General features: G+C 31.4%; 3 protein-coding genes across 5 annotated transcripts; 1 reads left to right on the forward strand and 2 right to left on the reverse strand.

Annotated features, from left to right (window-relative positions):
• The first annotated feature begins 1,749 nt into the window (after positions 1-1,749).
• LOC122597065 lies at positions 1,750-11,451 on the forward strand. 3 transcript variants are annotated; one of them, XM_043769710.1, is made up of 12 exons: positions 1,750-1,843; positions 3,425-3,659; positions 4,337-5,199; positions 6,470-6,643; positions 7,572-7,631; positions 8,525-8,653; positions 8,765-8,815; positions 8,888-9,028; positions 9,120-10,003; positions 10,092-10,176; positions 10,918-10,992; positions 11,142-11,451. In XM_043769710.1, exons 2-9 carry the CDS (start codon positions 3,521-3,523, stop codon positions 9,783-9,785), a joined length of 2,223 nt encoding a protein of 740 aa, XP_043625645.1. In that variant the 5' UTR covers positions 1,750-1,843; positions 3,425-3,520; the 3' UTR covers positions 9,786-10,003; positions 10,092-10,176; positions 10,918-10,992; positions 11,142-11,451. The 3 variants fall into 3 exon arrangements, with proteins under 3 accessions (XP_043625645.1, XP_043625639.1, XP_043625634.1); XM_043769704.1 differs by lacking the exon at positions 11,142-11,451 and having other exon boundaries at positions 10,918-11,103; XM_043769699.1 differs by lacking the exons at positions 10,918-10,992; positions 11,142-11,451 and having other exon boundaries at positions 1,750-1,813; positions 10,092-10,251.
• A 523-nt stretch (positions 11,452-11,974) lies between these two features.
• Positions 11,975-13,178, reverse strand: LOC122597104 (AP2/ERF domain-containing protein PFD0985w-like). Its single transcript, XM_043769740.1, has one exon. It carries the CDS (start codon positions 13,020-13,022, stop codon positions 12,084-12,086), a length of 939 nt encoding a protein of 312 aa, XP_043625675.1. The 5' UTR covers positions 13,023-13,178; the 3' UTR covers positions 11,975-12,083.
• A 4,708-nt stretch (positions 13,179-17,886) lies between these two features.
• LOC122597094 (probable inactive poly [ADP-ribose] polymerase SRO2) lies at positions 17,887-21,610 on the reverse strand. Its single transcript, XM_043769730.1, has 5 exons — positions 20,924-21,610; positions 19,725-19,963; positions 19,493-19,617; positions 18,735-18,832; positions 17,887-18,162 (listed from the first exon to the last, which is right to left on the reverse strand). The coding sequence occupies exons 1-4, from the start codon at positions 21,430-21,432 to the stop codon at positions 18,740-18,742; spliced, it is 966 nt and encodes a 321-aa protein (XP_043625665.1). The 5' UTR covers positions 21,433-21,610; the 3' UTR covers positions 17,887-18,162; positions 18,735-18,739.
• Between the last annotated feature and the right edge of the window lie 3,062 nt (positions 21,611-24,672).

Genomic DNA, 24,672 nt, shown 5'->3' on the forward strand with positions numbered 1-24,672 from the left:
GAATTAAAACACGTGCTTACAATGTTATCAATGTTATATATACTAAATTATTATGGTTTAAAATTTAATTTATATTCAGTAATAAAAAATTATCTATGTATTAAAATTTTGAGTTTATATTTAAATAGTTTTTAAAATTATGTTCACCGAAGTTATAAATTATGATGTGCTTAGTGATATTTGAATATTACAAAATCATAATATATCCATCAAACTTGTAGATTGTAACATATTAAGTAATATTTGAATATTAAAAATTAATAATAGGTCATTATCATTTTATTTTCTTTATCGATAAATGATGTATTACATTCTTATTTTACATTATTAAAAGTAATATCTTATTTTTATATTAAAAATTATCATAAATATTGCAATTAGAATATAACAATGTTATATGTGTTTGATATAAAGATTATATTTTTACATGCATTGTTTATCTCATATGTGTCAAGTCAATTATTAAAAAGTTAATATATTTACATTTGATTTTATTTATTTTTAATTTAATAGTTATATATTTAAGTTATCGAATGTTTTATTAAGATATATATTAGTTATTATTATATTGAATATATATATTTCTATAACTCTTATAAAACAATAGTTAATCAAGCATTATAAAGCCCTCTTGCAATTTAAAACTAATTTAAAAAATTGCCACATAAGATTTTATCCTATGTGTTAACTCCATATTTTTCTGTAAATAAACTATATATTTAGAAAACAAATGAACGTATATATGTTAAAATAAATAAATAAATAAATATATTGTAAGAATCTAAGATCTTTTCATTAGATAAAATGATATATTCTCTTTAGTTTAAAAAATCACGTCTATACCTAATGATATTTCATTATCTTTTTTATTCAACATTTATATGAGAATCCTTTCGCTTTTTTTATGGTGATTATATGAAAGTTTGCTCAGGCCGTTGGTTAGTTGGAACTCTCATCGCATTAATCATTAGTGGCAATATTTAAAGTTTATAAGCTTTTTTTATCACCACTAAATTATATTCATCTTATATGAGTTAAGAGCTTTGTATAATATCATAACTTTCTGAAAGAGTTATGTTAATTTTTTCGTTCATATCACCATGAAAATTATATACAATTTTTGGTTTAATTCTTTTTATCTTTTTTTGAATTTTATGATAATGGTTAATATAATCTCTTTTTTCTTTTGTTTTTTAAAAATACAATTTTTCATTGTGATGATGAGAAAAATATTATGATGGTGAATGAAGAGTTAGTTCAAAATAAGTGTATATAACAGTTAGTTTAATGATTGGATAATAGATACGTTATTGCTAATTTAATTAAGTGAAACTAATTAGATTGTTTGTCCATATGTTTTTTTTTACGATCATTATTGATCCATTCTATTAACTCATTTGTTCACATATTAAACGTTTCATTAAATATTTTTTTAAGCAAATTTAACTCAAATCTCATTTTATTGAGCATCTTTTTAAAACAGGCATCCTAGTCTTAAGTATATATATAAATATCTTTATGTCTATGTCTATATCATCCATATTAAGAATTAGTTTATCTTTAATTGAATATATTTATACGTATGTTCAAATAAAATATACTCATCCATAAATTGTAAAATATTATTAGAATTATGACATCATTAATTTTCAATTTAATAAAATCAAGGGCGATGAGCGTTCAATAACCTATTAGGTTTTAGTATATATAAATAAATAAATATATACTCGGGACCTTTATTCAGTTTGCAGCTTCTCAGGCTTCCCAAGTTATATTCATGGAATGTTAAAGTCAGTCAGCTTCTCTTAAATTAGTGAGTCCATATTCCACATTCATTCTCAAGGTAATTAGTATACATACTTTTTTTTTTATGATGAAATTACTTTTCTGATTTTTTGAGTGTAAAAGTTTGATGCTGTTTGATAATATGCCTCAATGAGTTTTAGTTTAAATCTTGATGTTCACAAAGTGTTTGATAAAATGTCTCAATGAGTTTATTTTGTGACTTTGGATGTGAAAATACATGCCGGTTAATTAGTTTGCTATCTAATATCAACAGCTATTTTGTTGAATTACCTTATTAACCCTAAAAACAATAGCTTTTGATTTTTATAAGCTCCGCTTTTTTCAACTAATTACGTTTGTTTATGTTGCTAGTTCTCTAGTTATGTGAAAAGTCAGTTTCAAGTTGAGTTTCTGTCATATCTAGACATATTCCTGATTTAGACCTATTTTTTCCGTTGGCATGTTCATTTGTTTCATCGATGCCTTACGTTTACCTGGTATAGTATATGCCAAGTTTCATAGTTTTTGGGTTAATTAGTTTGCAATATCAGCTGTGTTGGTTTGGTTGGTCGTGGGATATGCCATGTTTCATAGTTTTAAGGTCATTAATCTCATACGGGAGTAGTAATATGTCTGATGTTCGGTACCTTGGTGGTACTTTGGAATGTGTTTTTTCTCGTTTAACGCTTAGCTGCTCTATTGGATGTTATAATACCCCGACACTTGTTTTTGAGTTCAGCATTTTAAAGTCCATGACCTATAATTAATGAATTGTTATATGCATTTTGGTGCCTTTTTAGTTATAAAGAAACAAAAATAGTTTAAGTTGGATTAAATGGATCGCACTTCAAGAACAAAAAAACTAATGAAAAATATAAAGTTTTTTTTTAATGGATCGATCCGGATAGTGATCTGGCCGTTTCAAATTATTTGGATATGGATTGGATCACGATCCATTATGTTGGATCATGGATTGGATCCATTATGTTGAATTATGGATAGGATCATGATTCATTTATGCTGGATCACTAATAGCTTAGATCATGATCCAATCCATCCATAGACGGACCTATTGGTGATAGTTATAGGTGTTTTTGTTAGAAACAAAGGAGTGTTTAAAAGGGTTAATGATTATATAATCAGAATTAATGAGGCTTAGGTTATTCTGGTAGAGATTTTAAGTTCTTCGGAGAAAGATGAATGATATAACAAATACCTAAACTATATGAGCCTTGCCTTTAATCTGAAAAGGTGTTACATCTGCTTGCTGGCTCTATTGAAAATTAACCCCATGAGTTAAATTATTGAAGTAAGAAAATACTATATTAGGTACATGAATCGTTTAATGTTAAGAAAATACAATATTAGGTACTTGATTGTTGATTGTTAAGAAATACCACATTAGGTATTTGAATTGTTAACTGTTACATGCTTAAATCTATATTCTGGAGATTTAGTTGTAAATTTGGATATAACTTATGCATTTCCATGCTGAGCCAATGCACATATAGCTGATAATTGTCCTTGAATTGATCAAGAACCACAAACAATTAATGTAAGACATGTTCGGATAAAAAGTGAAATAGCTTAACTTATAATTGTCCTTACATAAATTAATTTTGCCCCCATTGTTTTACAGAGAATGGCAAAAATTGAAAGTTATGGGAGTTTATAATATAATTAAACGGTAGCGAAATCTTTGAAGAGACGGAGAGAATTGAGACGCTGACCGACCATGCCAACGCCGGAGACGAACACATCATCATCGTTACTGGTTAGCCGGTGCCGGAGACGGCCACTGAAAAGCAAGAGCGCAGATACATTTTTTCGCATTATGTCCTTTTGCGCTGCCCATAATTTACTTACCATTCCAGGTACATTATATTTATTTATCATGAATTTATAGTTTAGGGTTTAAAACTATTATAATAGGACTTTTAAGCATCTTGTTTTTCTTTTTAAACATATCACTGTTTTTTAACATTTTTATGGGTTTCAATCATGTATAGAGATACTTGTTTGAAAAAGAATCTTATACCACTTAGAAGATTATACTACTAAATTTAAAGGTTGTTTTGTGTCGCTGCATAGTATTTAACCTTTCCTTTCCTCACGATAAATATCGTAGTTTGTAGGTAAAGAAAGGGGGAAGTTTTATCTTGCAATTTGCAACAAAAAAAGAACACTATGATATGTGAAAGTGAGTGATATTGGACTAATAATGGAAATGTAAATGCAATTAAGACAAACACTCTTAACATCATTTGTCCAAACAAAAATATATTTCTGTCCTTTCAAATTACGGTGTTGCGTTGCATTGTTACAAGCTCACTGGCTTCTTTGCTACTACCATTTTAGTGCGCAAAGTTTGGAACTTTTTGTGTGTGCATGCCTTGTAGTGTATAATTAAATAGATACTGTAATTTTTTATGGCCCTTGGAAAGTTGTTATGGTAATGCATACCCTGATTGAAAATTATGGATCTAAGACTATCAAGTGTGATTTTTCGAAAGCCTGTAGCTTACTCAATTTGACCTTATTTTTCATGTAGATAATGGCGAGTCTCAAATAGGATCTGAAGCTAAAGATGACATTCCCCTGGTTTGCAATGATATTATCTCTAATAATTCACAGTGTCAAAAACAAACGCCTATAAGTGAAACCCAATTGGTTCTGGGCACCCAAGAAATCGGTTTGTTTAACAAAGATGTGGAATCAGCTGAAAATGATCATAACATATTAGGAGAAATTACGGAACTCCCTCACAAGGTGGGCATCAATCCTTCCAACTCCGTTAAAATCGTACCTTGTGATTCATTACATCAAGAAGAAATGCCTATGGATATGACCCAAATGGTGTTGGATACCCAAGAAAGGGATTTATGTAACAGACATGTGGAATCAACTGAATGTGATCATGACATATTGCAGAAAAGAAAGGATCTTTCTTACAAAATTGATGCTAATCCTTCAAACTCCATTAATATAATAAACCAAGATCATGATATGATGATTTTATCCCCTCATTTGCCCACCGATAAAGATTTCGAGGAAGGAGAAATCTCGGGAGATCTTATGGATAAAATGTCTTTTATGGATATAATACCTGAAGATGATGCACAATTTGTAGACAAGACAGGTCTTCGGCCTGAAGTTCTACTAGCCACTGAACTGGGACTTGAAAATGACGATAATTTAAGGATCTTACCTACAAATACAGTTGAAGATGTTGGTAAAAGTATGGTGGGAGTAGTAAATAAAACTGCAAGAAGTTTGGTAGATTATTCTGAATTAGTTGTTGACTGTAAATCCAGAGAGCCTGTTAAGAAAGTTACTATCGAACAGGTGCTACCGCTTCACAGCAATTTAAAAAACAGTGCAATCAAGAATCAGAATCTCGCATATCCGATGAAGGTTTGGGTTGTTTGTTTATTCTCTAATTTAAAGCAAGTTGTTTTCTAAATAGGATTTTCTTTTACATGACTTAACTTCCTAATATATATGCCTACGTTACATTTCTTATTACTTGCATCAAAAAGATCTTTAGGGTTGTTCATCGAGACAACCGGACCAAATGAGAGCTAGAGAGCTACGCATAATGGAACCTATTTGGACACAATTATAAACCAAATACAAATGTTGAGTCATATAGGATGAAAATTATAAATACAATGACTGGAATAAAATTTTTTAGAGATAAACTGGTCCAGTTCCACTTCTGAGCCTGACCAATCTGAGAACTGATATTCTAAAAAACTTCAGAATTGAATTGAATTGTAGTATCAGTAAGTATTGGTTCCTTCCGATCCAGTCCCATTTCAGTTTTCTGTTTTGTCATTCTGGACAGACTTTTGCACAACCCTTGATGTTTATTGTTTGGCATTACTTGAGAAAAATATTTTTTACTTCAAGTCTACAAGTTCAGCTATCTTCTACTTTATTGTTTGGTACTCTGATACTCTGATTTTTTAAAAACAAAATAGTAAAATTTTTTGATCATCTGAAGTAGCAAAAAGTTGCTTGCTGAAAAAAGTATTGATGTAAATTCAAAATGATCTATATATCGTTGGCTTTAATCTAGTCGCAACTCATAAGATTGCAATCTGATTTATTGTCTTCTGCTGTTTCACCTAGTACACACTTCACCCTTCATGGGAAAAAAATGGATTATCCACAAAGCTATGGTTGTAAATATACCATGATCATAGTTCTAATTGCTAATATACCTTTTTTCAGTATAATAATATAGTTGATAACCCTATTGAAATATATCGTCGACACATAACAACTAGCAATTCGTAATGTGTAACAACTTCGAAGGAATTGTGGATTGTGAAACCATTATTTTATTTGAGTAAATGATTTTTTCATTCTTTAGGACTCCTATTTGTGCAAACTGGTTATTGATCTTTCAAAATTTTTGAAAAGCACTAGGCGTGCCTGGATGATTTATCTTGGGAAAATGCCACTTTTTTTGCTTAATTTTGTTGATTCTTCCAAAGAGTATTATCTTGTCAGTATCACAACAACTATGTAGTGTAGGATTAGGATCTAATCTCTTATAGCATTTCAATTTTTGCAATGTTTATGTGTTCTTATCTGTTAAAACCTTATTACGTTATTACTTGATAGCCCGTTTGGCATACTTATCTTTGACAGTGTACTTGATTTTCATGTATGACAGGACACTGGTGCTCAAAATAAGAAAAAGAGGCAGGGATGTTGCACCAAAAAAGAAAGAACAAATAAAAAGCCCAAGAAGTCTGTTTACTCAACACCTTGTCTTGAAACCCTAACATCACTTGGTGGTCTCCCTGAGGATGCCTCTCAACAAGTTGTTGATGCTTTTAAGAATGAGGTACTATCTTATTTTCTGTTGGATGCGTTGGGTAATAGGTCAAAAGGGGTACCCTTCTAATATCAAATAACGCAGGAAAATAGGGACAACAGGTTAAAAAGGGCACTTCATTAGTATGGGCCAACAGGTCATATTAGGTTATGTATCAAGTATGATGATAGATAGTCATCTAGAATGTTAAAGTAAACCTGATTTAGGGGATCGTGATCATTTATACGCACCCGGCAACTTGTAACCCAATTGACCTCTCATTTTTACTAGGACACGTTTGTTATGAAGGTTTTGATTTAAAGTTATGGATATCAAAGTGTTACATAATGTTTATTATGCACTACTGGGTGCTATTAAACCCATCGAGACTGGGTGGCAGTAAAGATTATAAAAGGGTCGGTTTATTTTTATTGAAACCACAGGTCCTACATGTGTCTTCTCTTTTTTTTTAAAAAACTTTTTTAGACATCACTTTGTATAATATAATCTCATACTTTATATATTTTTAATTACAATCTCAAATAAAACAAACACGTTTCAAATCATACCATTTATCTATTTGTCTTTTCTTTCAAACCTATATCCATTACCAATCATATTGACAAACCAAATGACACCTAAGCTTTCTGTTTGCATTCATTTGACCTGTTAGGTCATTATGAATAATTTGATCGAAAGTCACACATCAGATATTTCAATACTTAAAATGATTCATAGTGCCTATCTATTACTTTGAGAGGCTGATTGCAGTCAGTCCAGGTGATGTTATCTTTGAGTAGCATTTAATGTATTTCCAAGACGGACATTTTTTAAGGGTACAAGCATTGTTGTTTTGATTTTATTGATAAGCTGTATCATAGACACCTGAACCACTACCAATATGGTTTAATGTTTTTATTTCCAATTGATTATAATCATTGGGAATTTTGTTTAACAGGATGCTTCTAATGTGAAGAAAAAGAAGCAGGTGACCAAGGAAATAAAAGCGAAGAAAAAGGTTTATTCTTATTTACTTTGTAGAACTTATATTTTTCAAAACTTACATAATGGATGCACATATGCTGTATTCGTATTGCTGGTTTCACATGACCTATCTACTTTGCATCAGAAGGTTGCTAATGCAGAGGATTATTTCATAGCATTCTTTAATGCTAATATGGTTTATTTAATACCTTATACCAACTTATGAGTAATGACGAACCTTAAATGTCTTGAGTTTTTTTTGTTTGTGACATGCTGATGTTACAAGAATATCATGTTTCATTCTTGTGTTGTTATTGAACTTGCAACTTTGATTCCTGATAAAATATTACTAATATGATATTGACTATATGGTAGTTTGAAGTGGCTCTATTTTTACGTAACGGAGACAGATTGGACTAATCTACTAAGAAGGTGACAAACACCTGCTTATCTTCAATATTAGTTATTGAGAAGCTAGTGCCTATAGAAAATGAAATAAGTGATTTGGGTCTTCTTCTGTGTCCATGCGTTTCAAATATAGAAAGAAGGTTAGGATACTTTGAGGGGATGAAACTCGCAAGCAACATGGTATCTTAATGCAGAAAAAAGCAAGTCAGTATACACACAAACATTTTGGAAAATGAAATTTAAGTGTATAAAGAAATATATCACAGCGATGATGAAAATACCTTGCTATAGAACAAGAACATTCTAGAAAAGGGTAAAATGACACTTTAAGTTAGAAAAGGAGAAAAACTTGACATCAATGATTTACTACATTTATTGCATTCGTTTTAGTATGTGCATATTCTACTTAACTGTTATCCTTCTGTAATTGCTAAGTTACTTTCATCAGTTGATTGCTCATTATACACATTTTATCTGTATATTCTCTAACTAATCTGGTTACCAAATCACGTGTTTCAGCGGAATGACAGAATTAGACGAGCAGAAAAGAATAGAAAGCTTGGTGTCAAAAGGCTAAAGCTTCAACCAGTGATAAAAGAGAAGAAAGTTACATACTGTCGCCATTATATGAATGGAAGATGCCATGAGGTTTTCTTATATTTCTATACATTTTTCTGTCTTGCTTTCAAAATTCAAACTCAGTATGCTGATTGCTGATAGATACATACATAACATTAAATATTTGCTCATTTGTGACAGGGTGAGAAGTGTAAATTCTCTCATGATACCACCCCCTTGACAAAATCTAAGGTGCGTGAATTTAGTAATTTTATGTTCTTTATTATAACATAGGCATTAAGTTTTTACGGCTTTTTGTTGCAGCCCTGCTGTCATTTTGCTCGTCAGGCTTGTATGAAAGGCGATGACTGTCCTTTTGATCATGAACTCTCCAAATATCCCTGCAATAATATCCTCTCCAAAGGATTTTGCAACCGTGGTCCAGATTGCATGTTCTCTCATGAGGTATTATTTCTGTCATTTCCTTTTTTTCATATAACGATGTGAAGTATCCAACTTTTTGGTTTTGACAAAGTTTTCCCCTCGTTATTTTCAGGCCCAACCAGCTGAAGGTTCTTTAAGTGTTTCACATGAATCAAAGCTTGAACCAACCCCTCCTTCAACTTCGGGTGCTAAAAAGATAGACACGAAAACTTGTTCAGTTTCTAAATCTGTTGCATGTAACCCTGAACCGAAATCTGCTAAAATTTCCCCAAAAGTATATGCACGACCACCAAAAGGTATAAGCTTTCTCTCTCAAGAAAAGTTACCAGTAGATGCCCACTCGTCTCCTAAGATAGATGCTGGGGTTAAAGAAATTGCGCAAACTCCCCCTTCAGTTCAAGATCCCAAAGAAATTAGCAGAACACGCCCTGCAGTTCCACATGGAATAAACTTTCTGTCATATGGTAAAAAACCTAGCTTGGACCATTCAAATGGTAAATTTCCTTTCAACATTAGCAGCGGAATTGGAAAGTCTCAATTAAGTAACTTGGAAGGCGGTGAGGGTTTGAAGTCTGATTCTGCAGTAAATGTGGTCAATGGAGTCGATATTGATCTACAGACAAATAGATTGAACTTTAACCTTCAGAAAGATAGACCAAGTTCTTTTCAAAAACTGATGCCTATGTTGCCATTGATGCCAAGTATATCACAGCGAGCGCTTCAGTCAACATTAGCTTTTGCATCTAAGTTCGAGTCCGGTTTGAAGTTGAAACATTGACCATTATGATTTTTGGCAATATGCATCAGCATAACTTCTACAATGAAGAATCCTAAGCATGGGAGTTGTGAAACGTCATCAAATTTTCTCTATGATTGGGGTATTCCTCCAGCGCAGCCAACATGTGGATCGATAAACTAGACTTGGTTATGGTTTTTCATCTGGTGTTTTGTGGAAGACCAACTGCTGGCTGATTTTGGCTGTTGTAAAATGAAAATGTAAGTATCATGCTACATCTTGTTAAAAAAGGTATATAAAAGTTTGCATAGTAAATGTTATTTCTAACTTACTGTCTTCTCTTTGCAGATTGACCTTCCATTTCTTCAGAGTCTGAAAACTTGCAGATTTTTTCATTTTACCGAGGAACACGCAGAAAATAGATTTATAACAGGTAAATTATACCCTAAAAGCAGTTTCTAGTTACCAAATACTTGGTTATATCTTGCCAAGTGTAAGTGTGTGTGTGTGTGTTTTTTTTTTTTTTTTTTTTTTGTATATATACAAAAAATTGAAATGTGAAAACTATTGTCATCATAAGCAAAAAAGTTACAAATCATGATTCCAGAATTAAATTTATAGGCTTTTGAGAACAATCATTTTTGTGATCACTTGATTGATTTAGTTAAATCTGGTTGCACGGTCTGCTTTTCATTTTTCCAGTCAGTTTCATCTTGAGTACAATAATACAGCCTTTCCGAACTGCATGTTGTACATACAACTCACTTTACCTTCGTTGACAACACCGGCTATACCAGTGTTACAAAAGTCTTTGGCAAACGTACCTCTTACACCAACACCCTTATAATTAAATACCATCCATAAAAAATTATGATATTTCCCTTCTTTCGTTGAGATTTTCGGATATGCACATACACACTCTAGAAGTGAGTAGAAAATTTTGGTTGAACTCCTGGCAGGGAATTACGTCTAAACATTTATCAAAGTTGGTTATTTACAATAACCCTTAGGCTATTGTTAAGGGTAATGGTTAGCTTTTTCCCCTATAAATGAATGTTGCATGTTGGACGTTGCCAGCTCTATTTTATATTAACATAATTCTAATTGAAGGAGTAACCTGACAAGAATTTTCCAGTTTAGGTTGCCTGAAAAGAGCAAATATTTTTTTATTCAGATTATACGCAGCCTAACCGAGGTATATCATGGTCGTTTTGTAAACCTTTCCTGCCACCCGCAAGTTAACAGCAAGGTTTGAACTGAGAACTCTTTTAAGCTTGTTAGTATAGCATTACGTATATTGCAGTAGCCAACTATTTCAACCAATATAATGAAATAACTAAAGAATGTATTATGCTGTTAATGGTGATATGTCTAACTGGTAGACGCTTGGTATGCCAGGAGTGAAGTCATTAAAACGACTTTCCCACCCACACATGGTTACCTTTGATAAAACGACTTCTTCCAACAACACCAACAAAACAACAAATCTTGGGTCTTGTGGTGATGCATCGGATGAGGTTTAAAACCTAGTTACAATTGAAATACCCAAATTAGAGCCCCTAGAAGTAAAATCGTACTTTCAGAAGATACCAACACATGCAACTGCTACATGATCAAACTTGGCTTAATCAATGCTTAACGAGAGGCACCAAACAAACCTAGACAATACCTTTTTCCTGTATATGCAAATCTAATTACAAATGATAATAGTGACTGCTTTTAAGACTTTTTAGTTTATCTAAGATTTTTCTTTTTGAACGATAATTTTATTACAATACCTACATTACTTTTCAATTATTTTAATTACGTCAATTCAAAATTCTTCAAAACAACCATAGTAAGTTCATCACTATACAAATTTTGGTAAATGTAATATAAAATGACAAAATAACTTTATATAAATAACATTTGGGGTAGGTTAACAACTTTACAACTTTTGGCAAATATCGTAAAAACCAGAAGACTAAAAACAAATTCATATAAATAACATCTGGAGTAGGTTATTAACTTTACGACTTTTGCCGAAATGTAAAAACCAAAATGACAAAAAACAACTTTATACCATAACAATATTTTCTCACAATTCAACATTTCAATAATACCAATCTCATTTCAATTTAGTATTTACACAAGAAACCTATTACAAAACCTTGGCAACATAGTCAACTACTTTCGTGACAAATTAAATTCAAACACAAAAACATCCCACTAAACTTAACTATCAACACATATAAACAATCAGACATTGATAACTCCTTTTCCTTTACACTATACATAAAAAACACAATAAATGTTACAAGACACATAATATACTAACAATTAACAATTTATTATTATAATTTAATAAGGGTGAACATTTTTGCTTAAGCCACCATGTACATTAGTAAAGAACCCCATCAATTCCGGGCGGTAAGGCAAGTAGGATTTCCGGCGTTCTTCTTCCGTGTGTCCGCCTCTGCTTCTCATGTAAGCCCCGTGTGCCGAAATCGTCGTCTTTTTAACAACTTTAGGCCCCTTCCGTGCTGATCCATTTCCGTTATTATTAACCTTGACAAAAGTCCCGTGACGACTTCCATGATCATCCCCATGACTAACAACCGCCTTTGTTGTAGACAATGATGCCGATGAAGACGACGTCGTTTTATGATCATTAGAGGAGTGTTTGAGAAACACAAAAGCGTCACGACCATCACTATTGCTTCTATGAACTTTTTCTCTTAATCTCCATAGTTTTGAGAATCCAGTAGAATTACTTTTTTTACTGAGGCCGTTTTGATCATGATTATGTGATGAATTATTATTACTAGTTGATGACCATTCGCAATATGGACCCGCAACAGCTTCTTCGTGATCATCCAACTTTTTAGATGACGACGACTCGGATCCTCCTCGAGGAGGCATCTCGGTAAAAACTCTATTTACCGGGGGTTGGAAAGGTAAATATTTTTGATGATCATGAACTTGTTCAAGTTCATATTCAGTGCCATCTAATAACAACTTTTGATCAAATAACGGGAAATTTTGACCCTCTTCAAACGCGTAAATACCACCCGGCGATGAATTATTTTCATCATCGCCTATAAACACGAAAGTAAAATCATCATCATCATCATTTTCGTCATCATCGCGATGTTCATTTTCATGATGCGTCGCACCAATATCCGCATTATTATCATTGAAGTCTAGCTTGTGTAATTCTTGGCTAAGTATATTGTCCACTGCGACGTCTTCTTTAAGTGGATCGTTGTTGTGACGATCTGTATCCGAACTCATATCCATCTGTATTTGTATCTGTATCGGTATCGGTATTTTTTGATGTCCAATCAAAAAGGTTAACTAAATTTCAGATCCAAGATATATGAAACAAAATTTGTTAAAAAAGTTATTGAGGAGTGAAAATTAGTTAAAAATGTGAGAAATGATTGTGAGAAATACGGAAGTGGTTGTATATATAGAAAGGTATGGGAGTCAAAGTTGGGTTTCATTCACTATGGTATGGTTTGCCCAAATATTTGAATTGACTTTTATGGTTTACTATGTATTTTTTTTTTGTTCTAGGTTTTTATCTTTGAATTTTAGGGGGTGTTTCTGGGAGTAAAGGTAAACTGTAAGGGGGGAATATGATAGTTTAAAGGTTTAACGCGTTCTAGAATATAGAAATCAGATCGAGAAATAGTCATGTTTCGTCGAGCCTTAAAATTCTTGATGAACAAGAAATTTGTTCAATAATGAACGGTTAGTAATAAAAATAAAAAAGATATTAATATGAGCATTTTTTTTAATAAAAAATAAATAAATCAAGAACATGTATTTAATATATACTTCATTTCATAATTTGTTAAATTACATCATGATAGTGACCGCCATCCTTTTCTTAATTGCTAAATCTTATTCTACTAAAAATGAACCCCTGTCCTTTTGGAGTCGAAAAAATGGGGTTATTAATCTATTCAACTATCATCTATATTATAGATAAAGATTTTGAATTCTCTTAATTAACACTTGTATCTCGTGTGAACAAGTTAGGTATCCTTTACAAATACCCATGTCCCAAACATTTTTATATTGTTGAATTACATATTTGATAGACAAGCTATAAAAATATTACTCAATGTTATCTACTCTAGTAGTTGAAACATTATACATGTGCATTAATGCTATTTGAAAAGTTTAAATAACACAAATTATTAAATAAACACTACATTAGATCTCACCATCTACCATATTTATTGGGTCAATAATAACTTCACTTCTAAAATAAGATATTTTATTCATGAAAATCGTGATCCAATATGAATTCTTTAGTTGGTTAAAAATGACAGATGACCAATTTTATATTTTTGGTCCTTATAGAGAAAATTGTAATGTTTATGAAACTACAAGGGGTGGTCGTGGTTGTAATTGAAAAGTTTGACGAATTCAAGATTTCGAACCCGTGATTCGTGTCTTGCAAACAAAGGTCGAAGCTCTCGGTTGGTGGTGAGGTGCACGTGTAATTCAGAATTATACATGCGTCATGCCTCGTCTTTGAATTTAAACCAACATTCATCTAGTAGGTTTGACAATTTATGGTTTTTTAAAGTATATATTCATAGCAAGTCATCATGGATACAAATGTCAATTCCAACTCGTGCGGGGGTGCTTTTTTTCAAGCTTTCATTAGTCATTAGTCATTAGTCATTACATCGATCAAACCACTGTTAAGGTGGTCCATAAATATATAGTGCCAATTGGGTTTAGCTTGATTGGTATCGAGGCAAATGACAAGAGATCTTGTTTTTTTAGACCAAAATTCGATTATTGAGTCAAACAGGTTGTATAAATAATTTCTTGTTGTGTCTTTCAGCAAACGGGTTATTAGGTTTTTCCCGGACCTGACTTGAGCCGCCTAAAACTATCATTATTGGTGAGCTCAAATTGGAATTGTGGAATAAAAAAATAATAAAATCAAAATATTCTTCTCAAACTCCAACAATCTAGACTAAGAAACAATCTCATATTGTAACACCAATCTTGTATTCCTTAACAGTGGAAACTTTTATTATATTTTATTATATATATTAGTTATGAACTTTATTAGTTTTTTTTTTAATATCTTACTTTCCATAACTTTTTGTAAAATTATAAAAACATGATATTCTTTATTTTTCTGTTACGAACATTTTGGTACAAATTTTATTAAAAACAGAGTTAGTTGAAAAAATGTTTTTTTTATATAATAATATTTGATTTAGATTTTTGAAACAAAATAAGAACATTACTTTAGTGGTTCTATCTAATTTTACTTGTAAATATTTATTATCTTTTCATTAATCTGTTACTCTAATCTACTTTTTTATAAAAGTAATTAATTTATTTTAGTTTATAAGAAATATTTTTAATATGATAAAATAATAAATTATCTTAATATAATAAAAAATTGGTTTAGGTTGGGTTGTGAATGAGAGTAAAAATTTGAGTTAGATTGAGTTGTATAGGTGGAAGAGAGAGAAATTAATTTTTAGTTGAAGATTGAGTTGGATTGGTTCACTGATGTGGGTAGTCTAAAGGGTATATGTGCGGCTGGATTGACCAAATTTGCGGTGACAATTCACCTATATGTCACTTTATACGGAATATCTAGAATATCTAGACAATTTTGTTAGTTGGTCATTCAAAGGAGGTCGATGAATAAATGTCAGTGATATTTTTCAGGAGGTTCAGACATGTTTAGATAATATTTTTAAATATGATCAAATAAATATAGAGTTTAAAAAAAATTAAGTTGATCCGGTAAAAATAAATGTTTGAAAGAAAGAAATATCTTTTCCACTTACCCATAATACTTACATACTTAATTTTATAAGTGGCAATTAAGATAGTGATCATCATTAGGTTTGTCATAGTTTATTCTTTATACATTTTCAATGTAACATGGTGTTTCTTTTAACTTAAAACGTTTATGATGGTATGCACTCATACACACAACAGGCACTATCAAGTTTAGTTGATAAAATATATATAATAAATCATGATTATAATAAACAGCAAGTATCACACTTATTCAATGTCGAGATATATAATAAGGTAACAACGACTCAACAAGAATAATAATATTACTTGATGCGTCAGAGGTGATGTGTTATAAATTATCATTGATGTCAACTGTATTGGTTGGAAATTTCACAATAATAACGTGATCTTTCATACTTTAGTACAACTGATCACACATGGTTCTTTGTTTTGATAGATCGATGATTTTATTGATACCCTTCATATGTCCAAATTTGATTCGATTCGCCCTTTGCAATCATGCTTTTAGTGTTTTTTTTTTAATACTTATCTAAATATCAATAGTATGTGTCTTATATGTTTTTATATCCATCACCTTATTTCTCGACTATTCCATATTATATTATTAATCTTCAACAATCCATGATTCTCAACCACCATCAAAGTAGCTTAGTAGTTAAAAGTAGACATGCCATCGCAGTGGCGGCGGCTTCAAGTTTTTGGAGACTTCTTTTTTTACTGACTCGGTTTAATTTTTGGAGACTTCAAACGAGAGCAATTCTGGGGCCTACTTCATTACAATATAAATTAAAGTAAATAATAATTAAAAAAAAAGTAGCTCAACTTTTGTTATTAAACTATTAATAATAAAAAAAAATGCAGCTGTTAGTGCAAAAATCAATAAGGGTGTTACTACAATGCAAGTTATATAATGATACTTAGTTCAAAATCCAAACATCAAGTCTAATATATAATATATTGAGGCCTTAGAAATTTTGGGGCCTAAAGCGATCGCCTAGTCCTATAAAAATACTGTTGAACCACCTTTGTGCCATCGTAAAAATTCTCAGATTTAGATCATATCATACTATATAATATCTTGGGTTTGATAGGCGGGATATGATCAGAAATCGTCACAAAACTCTGCGAATAGCCTGTGTATTGTGTATGTGTGAATTAACAGATTCGATCTCTTCGAATAGAAAAAGAAAACTCTACCATGTTGTCTTAATAAGTTGCCCCTTCTCAAAATGTCTGTAAGGTTTAAATAATTATGAATTCAAAAGACAACCATTTGTATAGATATGATTCAAATAACAAGAATATGAAATTGCGACTTTCAATCGCAATCTTTGAAACCCACAAGTGTGTTTTCATCCATTTAACTCATAATGATAATGATAGAGAAATGTAAAACATTTTCAAACTCATAGTAATATTTTCATTATTATGTTTGTCAAAAGTGGATTGCGTGGTCTTGAAGGAATTTCTTTTCTTTCATACAAAGTAATAACAAGGCAACTACGATTGGCCAAGTTTATTAAAAATATTATTTGACCTTCTAGAACATTAATTTCATTGACATTTGGCATAAAGGTTTTCTCAGGCAACTATAATAGTATTAATTATTTAGTTAATTCGGATATTTTCATATTTTTTAAATATGAATTTCGTTTGAAATTTTGTGATTCTACAGGTTTAATATACATTGTCTAAAAGATTTAAAATCTTTTAACTACCATTCTACCAAGAATCCAAACATAGGATATTGTCAACTGTTAAGGATGTGTAAAATTTTTATCAGCTCAGAATTTGTTGCTGGGCTTGTTTTGGGCTTCTTTTTGGGCTTAAGGAAGGTTATATGTAACTTAACTTAAGCTCGTTACAAAAGGCTTCCGGAGTTCCGGTGATCAGGTGATATACACTTGAAAATTTCTATTTTCATTTCTCACTAGCTATAAAATTGAAATGTAGGCATTCAAGGTCATTTTATTTTCGAATTCATAAAGTAACAAATGTGGCAGTGGAACACAATGGTCTGTTACCCTTTTTTACGGTAAAAATAATCGCGAACTATCTAAAGGGTGATGTCCATAAACCAACATCAAGTGTTGTTATGCTGTATAATAATAATATGAAACATGTGATGAGGCAAGTCCAAAAAAGTGGTATGCGGGTACTTAATTCAAACGGCCATACTTTTTGATCCGTGGGTTTCAATTCGGAACTCAAATATATGTTGTTAGGCATGGGTATAATTTCCACATAAGTGATGTATCTATTAATCATTTAACCCATATATATTGACTTAGAAAAGAAAAACAAGTTAATAAATTTGAGCGTTGAATGTGCAATATCGGAAGTCGACGTATAATCATGAATGTGGTAGTTGATAAAGTAAAAGAAAGACATCATTTTGCCAGGGAAAAAAAAAAAAACTAGAATCTAATTATACAATTGACTTCATTTAAGAAAGTTTTTGTATATGTTGTTCTCCTATCACTTTCACTATCTCTAATTCTCTAACTAAATATCCTTTCATTAGAATGTAGGAAAATTAGAATCTCCAATTCATCGTCCAACAACTTTTCAATTGATCCAGGCATCCATCCTTGGCTCAATTCTTCCGTCTTTCGCCAATGTGCTTCTGAAACACAAAATACAACGTTAGCTCAACCAATATGACATAACATCTTTTCTAATGTAAGATAAAGGAGGGGGGGTGGTCATATTCCTTAAATGCAGAAGTTTAGAAGTTATGTCCAAGCATTGTCCCTCAAGTTTAAATGGAACAAGTTGAATGTTGTCACTAAGGAAGAGGACTTTCTTGTATAGGTTACCCGAAAGGGCTAAATCTGGTTTACTAAGATGTACGGGCAGCCTAATCAGGGATATTACATGACCGCATCTGAACCCTTTCCTGCTAAGTTCAAACCCGAGACCTCTTTTAGGACATCAAGATGTTAAAATCACTAGTCTATACTACCTTGGAGGTGGTTGAGTAGAACCTTATACTCCTTCCATTTATAAATATTGTAGATTTAGTAACCTTCTTCCATATTGTTACCATAACAACTATGTAGATTTAGTAATCATAATTACAAGCTATGTGACCTAACTATGTTACCTAACCCGTCGATCGTTTCTTGCAAAACTCACAAAAGCAAGACCTTGATAGGTTAAACTAGTGGAAGTCGAATTAAAGCTAGTAAAGCATACCTTTCTCATCGTAAGCCTTGAACGATCGCCCTTAGGACATCATCTCCAGCTATTGACCTTAAAGTCCTTATAAATTCGGACCTTGAAATCTTATTTTTCTGCAAAATAGTATATGACAATTATTGATTAAACTGATCACCAATAACCACTGTTAGAGTTAAAGGTGGAAAAACTTAGCTAGTATGTTCAGATTTATACAGGAATTTTTATGATAATTAACATAGGAAAATTTAATAAGAGCCATTAACTAATAAGTAAACATGTAGGAGCCATTAACTAATAAGAAAACTTATGACAATTAACATAGGAAAATTTAATTAAAAATTAGATATTTTTATACTAAGATAACCATGGTTATTAAGATCTAGATCTTGATCTTAAAAGTGTAATAGTTCACAATTTTATCCTACAGTCTAGATATGCTTGTGATCTTTGAATGAATAAGATCTGCTAACCAACAGCTACCTAAATTTCCTTATAAAGTTTATCAAAGTCAGATTCTGATCCGATCTTAAGATTCTGATTTTGTAAAGACAAAAGTGATTGTAATAAGGAAATTTTAGTTACCTCCCTATCCCCTGTCAATGACACGATTGGGGTTTCGTTGCATTGACATAGTAAGGAAATTTTAACCAAATGCTACTTAGGAAACTAATAAACAAACCTTAATTATGATCTAGGCTAAGGAAACTAAATAAATGATAACAACTAACATTAGATAAACAGATAAGAGATGGAAAGATAAGTGAAAAACTTACAGAATAAGCATGATGAAATCGCTTTATCATGGACATCTTTGAAGAAGTCAAGTAGTTTGTAAGGTGCCTTATCAAACCATTAATGCTCATATTTGGTGAGGCTGGTATCCTTAAAGATCGCTCACCTACAACAAGATTTTGATCATTAATTACATGATAATCGAGAAATAAAATTTAAAAATAAAAATAAGTTTATAGTTGCAAAAGTTCGAATATGTACGTGCTTGCTGACCTGTTAGTGAATCTGCTCTAAAACTAACTATGTACACCGGAAGAATTTGTGTGTTCATGTAAGGTTCCCAAATGACATACTTTGTTGGTGATGAGAGATTATCCACACCCGAATTGTATTCCATTGAGCTTGGTTGGTCTTTTTGCGAACCATAAGAAACTATTTCGGACCTTCCTAAAATCACCCGACACAATAAGACATGCCTCAGGCCATCCGGATCGGGAAGGGACATTTTCGCGCTGCATTGATTATACCAAAATCAAGAAAGTTAATTAGTGTGAAGAAAATTACCATTAGCATATATCATATCATATATATATATATATAGCATGTATAGCCAATGGGGTTGGTGGCTCATTGGTAAGGTCTTCGACCTTGGGAGGATCTACCTGGATTCGAGTCTCATTGCTCACATTTGTGAGGATGGATTAATAGGGGTTTTTGAGAGTCTTAGTTTACAGGGGTGTAATTTAGGAGTTGAAGTAGAATGGAATGTCTAGCATGTATATATCTAAATATATGAAAACATATGCAATTTTGGGCTTCTTTGGAAGGGGCAAATTTCAAAGGTCATCATGTGTACTAAATACAATAGATTGTTAAGCAGCACTTGAATGGCACATTGAACAAGAACACAATAGATCACTAAATCTTTAGGAGACACTGATACTTTATTAATTTGGAAATTAGCTAGAATGGATTGAAGAACCGGATCTTTGCAACTTCAATTTTAGAACTCAACGGGTCTCTTATTAATATTGTTCATATATAGACTCTTGAAATTTCATTATATATGTAGTCTAAAACTATGGAACATGAATAAAGGAATTAAGTTAGCTATCAAGTCTTCCCCGAAATTCACAACTTAAATACCTGGTTTGGTCTGATCTTAAAATCCTATCATATATATGATTGATTTCTATTTGGTTTTCCTTCACATTTTGTGCACTAATTAATATTAACAAGTCGAGCCCAGCCATATATACGAGATCTTAATTGAGCTACAAAAAAGTAGCTAGCTAGCTTGAAACTATAACAAACATATATATGTCTTGCAAATTTCACTTTGAGCTAATTAATTTAAGCCAAGTAGCTCAAACATGAGATCTCGATTATATATATACGAAGCCAATGTAGTACGAGTATAATAAAACAAAAAAACAAAAAAAAAAAAACATTAATTAGTAGTATTAACTAACCTTTCCATAGGAAGATTAGCCGGAGAGAGACAAACACCACGACCATACGACAACGTTGTGTTATCACACCGACGACGACCACGAAATCCATGCAACAAAATCTCACGAATCTCATCACGCGAACCACCAAACCAACCGTATTTCAAATTTGGGTCACCACCGTTATTACTCGCAACAGCAGCCACATATACTTTAAATACTTTCAAACGAGCTTCATCCATCACGTTGGCCTCGTAATCCTTCTTATCTATCCCAACAACTCTAGTATTCATAAATCCACTAATTAGAAAACTACTTTTTACAGCTTCATAATCTTTGTCACCTTCTTCTAGTTGTTTATGTCCTCCTGCCAAGTTTCGAGCCGTTCGGGGATTTCCGAGCACCGAACGACTCGAAACTTCGCTATCTGATTCAGAATCATCATCATCATCATCATGAGGTCGCACAATGAATTCTTCATTGTCTTCCACGACTGAAACTTGTTCTTCAGAATATATAACTCGATCCATTATTCCTAATTAAGAATATATATATATATATATATATAAAAAGCTACGAGCTAGCTAGCTGAAAGAAATTGTCAAAAAGTTGATCGATCACAAGAAATCGGAATGTGATAATAATGGGTAATATATATTTGTATGAATATGTGTTGTGTATATATATAGGCGTGTGGACTAATTGGTATGGGAATAAATTAAAACTAGAAGTTTTCTTGGAGAGGCCGTGTAGAAATGAAGATATACACGTCATACATGTGTTTTTAACTTATTCTCTGGAAACCGACTTTATTATTAAATTTATAGTATTTCCTATATTTATGGTCCACCGCCTTTCTAAATACAATTTTTTTTATTTCTATAAATACGAACATGCTGGTTTATATTAGTTATTGTTGCTTAATATAATTGATTTCCATCGTGGGTGTTACGTGTGTCTTTTAGTGTTTTATTTTTGTTTATTTATTCTTGAAAAGTGTTTATCTTTTTCTTTTTTTTTCTCTTGTACATATAATTATTAACTTGCGTGTTAAGTCTTTGATATAAACTATAATTCGCAAAAAGAGGAGGTCGGTTCCGGACACATTTTGTTATTAATCATTATTTATAATAGGAAAATGATAATGACAGTCTTTAACAACATATTACATGCTTAAAAACTTATACATTATATATTAAAAATCGTCCCCTGATTTTTCTAACAGTAAGGTACAAATTTTAATACATCCAATTAGTTTTTATAGATAACTCTAAAGGCTGTCACTAACAAAACCCTTTATAATAATATATGGTACAACATTCAATTATTCAATGTTACAGTGGATTTATAAAATCAGAACATCGATCATAGAAATTGGTAACCATAAATTTTAATTTTTTGTATACTCAATATTTAATGATTCTTGTGTTACGACATAGAATATAGAGTTGACAAATCCTTGTAACTTTAATATTTTCTTTAGTTATAATTAATAAATAATCGTGGAATAACGATACTTTTCACAAGGTCCAATCATTTTCTTGCTTTTTATCCCGAGTCATTATCTTATAGATGACTTTTGTTGAGGATATGACTTCGTGTAATGAGTTACCAAATTTATATTTTGAGATAGCTTAAAAACTAATGTCGCTATCTTATGTTTCTATGTGTCGTCTAATATTAGCTTTACCTTGCACGTGAAGGAACCACTAAATGAATTAATGTCAAACCGCATTGGTCTCCCACCTCCAGTCACTATATATATATTTGTCTTTGTCGACGTTTCATGGAAAAAATCTCTATAGATAGGAGTGTTCATTCGGTCGGGTTTTGGGGGAATAGAGTTAGTCGGTTTGGGTTATTTGGTTATCTAAGAATTAGTAAACCACCCAATACCCAATCCATATATATAATCACCCAATCCAAACCATCCAAATAAAGTTCGGGTTATTTGGTCGATTTTTGGATTACCCAAAAAAAAACTCTTTCAACTTTTACTTTAGTATATTTTTTTTTAGAACAGCAATATATTAAAAAAGTACGGTATTTAGCAAAGCACTAGACACCATAAATAACATCGCCTAGAATAACATCAATATTTTGAAAAACTTTCAAAACCAAATAAAGCACACCCTCGATTATAAAACAAGAAGAGGGTTAAGGAACCAATCATCCTTACTTTAGTATATTTGAATAATCATGCAATCCGAATGTCAATTTACACCATTTTATTTATACATTTGAGGTTATTCAACTAACTATAAGTTTCTAGATGTATAGAACAACGTATTTAAATAATTAGAGTCGTATAAATACCATTTACATTAGGTTATTATAGTTTTTATTAAACGTTAAATGCTTAATCGATTTTGGTTGGACCCTAATTAAAATTTTTTAAACCAAAATTAAACCGTTTAACAACTTACTTACTCGGTTTTATCCAAATAATCCAATCAAAATAGTACAAATGTCAAATGGATTTAGTAGGTTATTTGATTAATCCAAATAATATACAACATCATTGATTAATACATACTTTTTTATATATAATACTAATTTAACCTGATGAGAGAGGAAATTAAATATATAACAAACTTCATTCACTCCTACCCATAAGTCCCACATAGTAATGATATGAGCTAGATCGTGATTTTGCCCATCAAAAGTCGACCACCTCACTAGTGGTACCTATTGCTATTATTCTTACAATGACTTGTTCTCATGCATAGAAGTAATTTTATAAATAAATAATGCAAGTAACATTCAAATCCTTAAAACAAAGTTTAATGGTAAATATTTAGCCACTTGGTGGTATCAAGTTGGCAGCGGCACCATATTTTACACGTTCATTAATTGACCTGCTTATTATTCTAATGTATACTATACTATATAGTTATAGTATATTAGTATATATTGCGTTATGAGTCTCTCAATTTTGACTTTGACTTTGACAATTCGTTCCAGAAAGATTAATTAAGATCGATCTGTAATTGTTAACCTTTTGTTTTTTTGGTATCAAAATACTGATGTTGTCCATTCGTGTCTCTAAACGTTACCCGTACCAGTCTTTAATCCATTCAATATTGTACTCTTAACTATTTTTAAAGTGGTCTAGCGAGAAGGTATTGTTACAAATCTTACTATTTTATTTTTTTTTCATTTTCTTTTGAAGAGATTATCAAAGCTTATTAGCTTACTATACTAGTTATAGTACCCGCGCGTTGCCGCGTGATATGCTTTCTACACAAAAAAGTAAAATCGTAACCATGTGAAAGTTATTTAATGAAAACATGAAAATCTAAAAATTCAGAAGGAAAAAAAAGAACTAATATACTGTAAAAGCAAATGGCATCATATGAAACCAAGAAAAATCATTTAATGATATAAATGTCGATAATCCTATTAGGGTCAAAGTAATTTACAAATCAGCCTTTGTTGGAAAAAAAAAACTAAGAAGAAATAGTTAAAAAAGAAACAATTAATAAAAAAGATATTACTGAAAGTGAACCCTAAATAAAATATATTCAGGATTAATAAACGTTAAATATACCTTGAAATAAGATAAGTAGCATAGTAGATATAGATTTAAGGAAGAAATACTATGAGAGAAGATTGCAAAGAAGATGCCAGAGGAAAACAACCAATATTCTAGGTAGAAACAGCTAAAAGAGTGATCTAAAAATATCTGTACATAAAAAGGTTGTATTACATGCATAAACACATGTAAGTTGTACTTTATGCATAAGTAGTGGTAAAAGTCATACAACTTT

Source organism: Erigeron canadensis, chromosome 1, assembly GCF_010389155.1.
Source record: "Erigeron canadensis isolate Cc75 chromosome 1, C_canadensis_v1, whole genome shotgun sequence".
Classification (NCBI taxonomy): domain Eukaryota; kingdom Viridiplantae; phylum Streptophyta; class Magnoliopsida; order Asterales; family Asteraceae; genus Erigeron; species Erigeron canadensis.

Bases quoted from the DNA above. Each gene is read 5' to 3' on its own strand.
- LOC122597065 (XM_043769710.1), top strand. From the start codon at position 3,521: ATGCCAACGCCGGAGACGAACACATCATCATCGTTACTGGTTAGCCGG. The intron at 8,654-8,764 runs GTTTTCTTATAT...CATTTGTGACAG, and splicing joins TGAATGGAAGATGCCATGAG to GGTGAGAAGTGTAAATTCTC. The intron at 8,816-8,887 runs GTGCGTGAATTT...TTTTTGTTGCAG, and splicing joins CCCCCTTGACAAAATCTAAG to CCCTGCTGTCATTTTGCTCG.
- LOC122597094 (XM_043769730.1), bottom strand. From the start codon at position 21,432: ATGGATCGAGTTATATATTCTGAAGAACAAGTTTCAGTCGTGGAAGAC. The intron at 19,618-19,724 runs GTCAGCAAGCAC...ATCTTGTTGTAG, and splicing joins TAGAGCAGATTCACTAACAG to GTGAGCGATCTTTAAGGATA. The intron at 18,833-19,492 runs GTAAGTTTTTCA...ACTATTTTGCAG, and splicing joins GATTTCATCATGCTTATTCT to AAAAATAAGATTTCAAGGTC.
- LOC122597104 (XM_043769740.1), bottom strand. From the start codon at position 13,022: ATGGATATGAGTTCGGATACAGATCGTCACAACAACGATCCACTTAAA.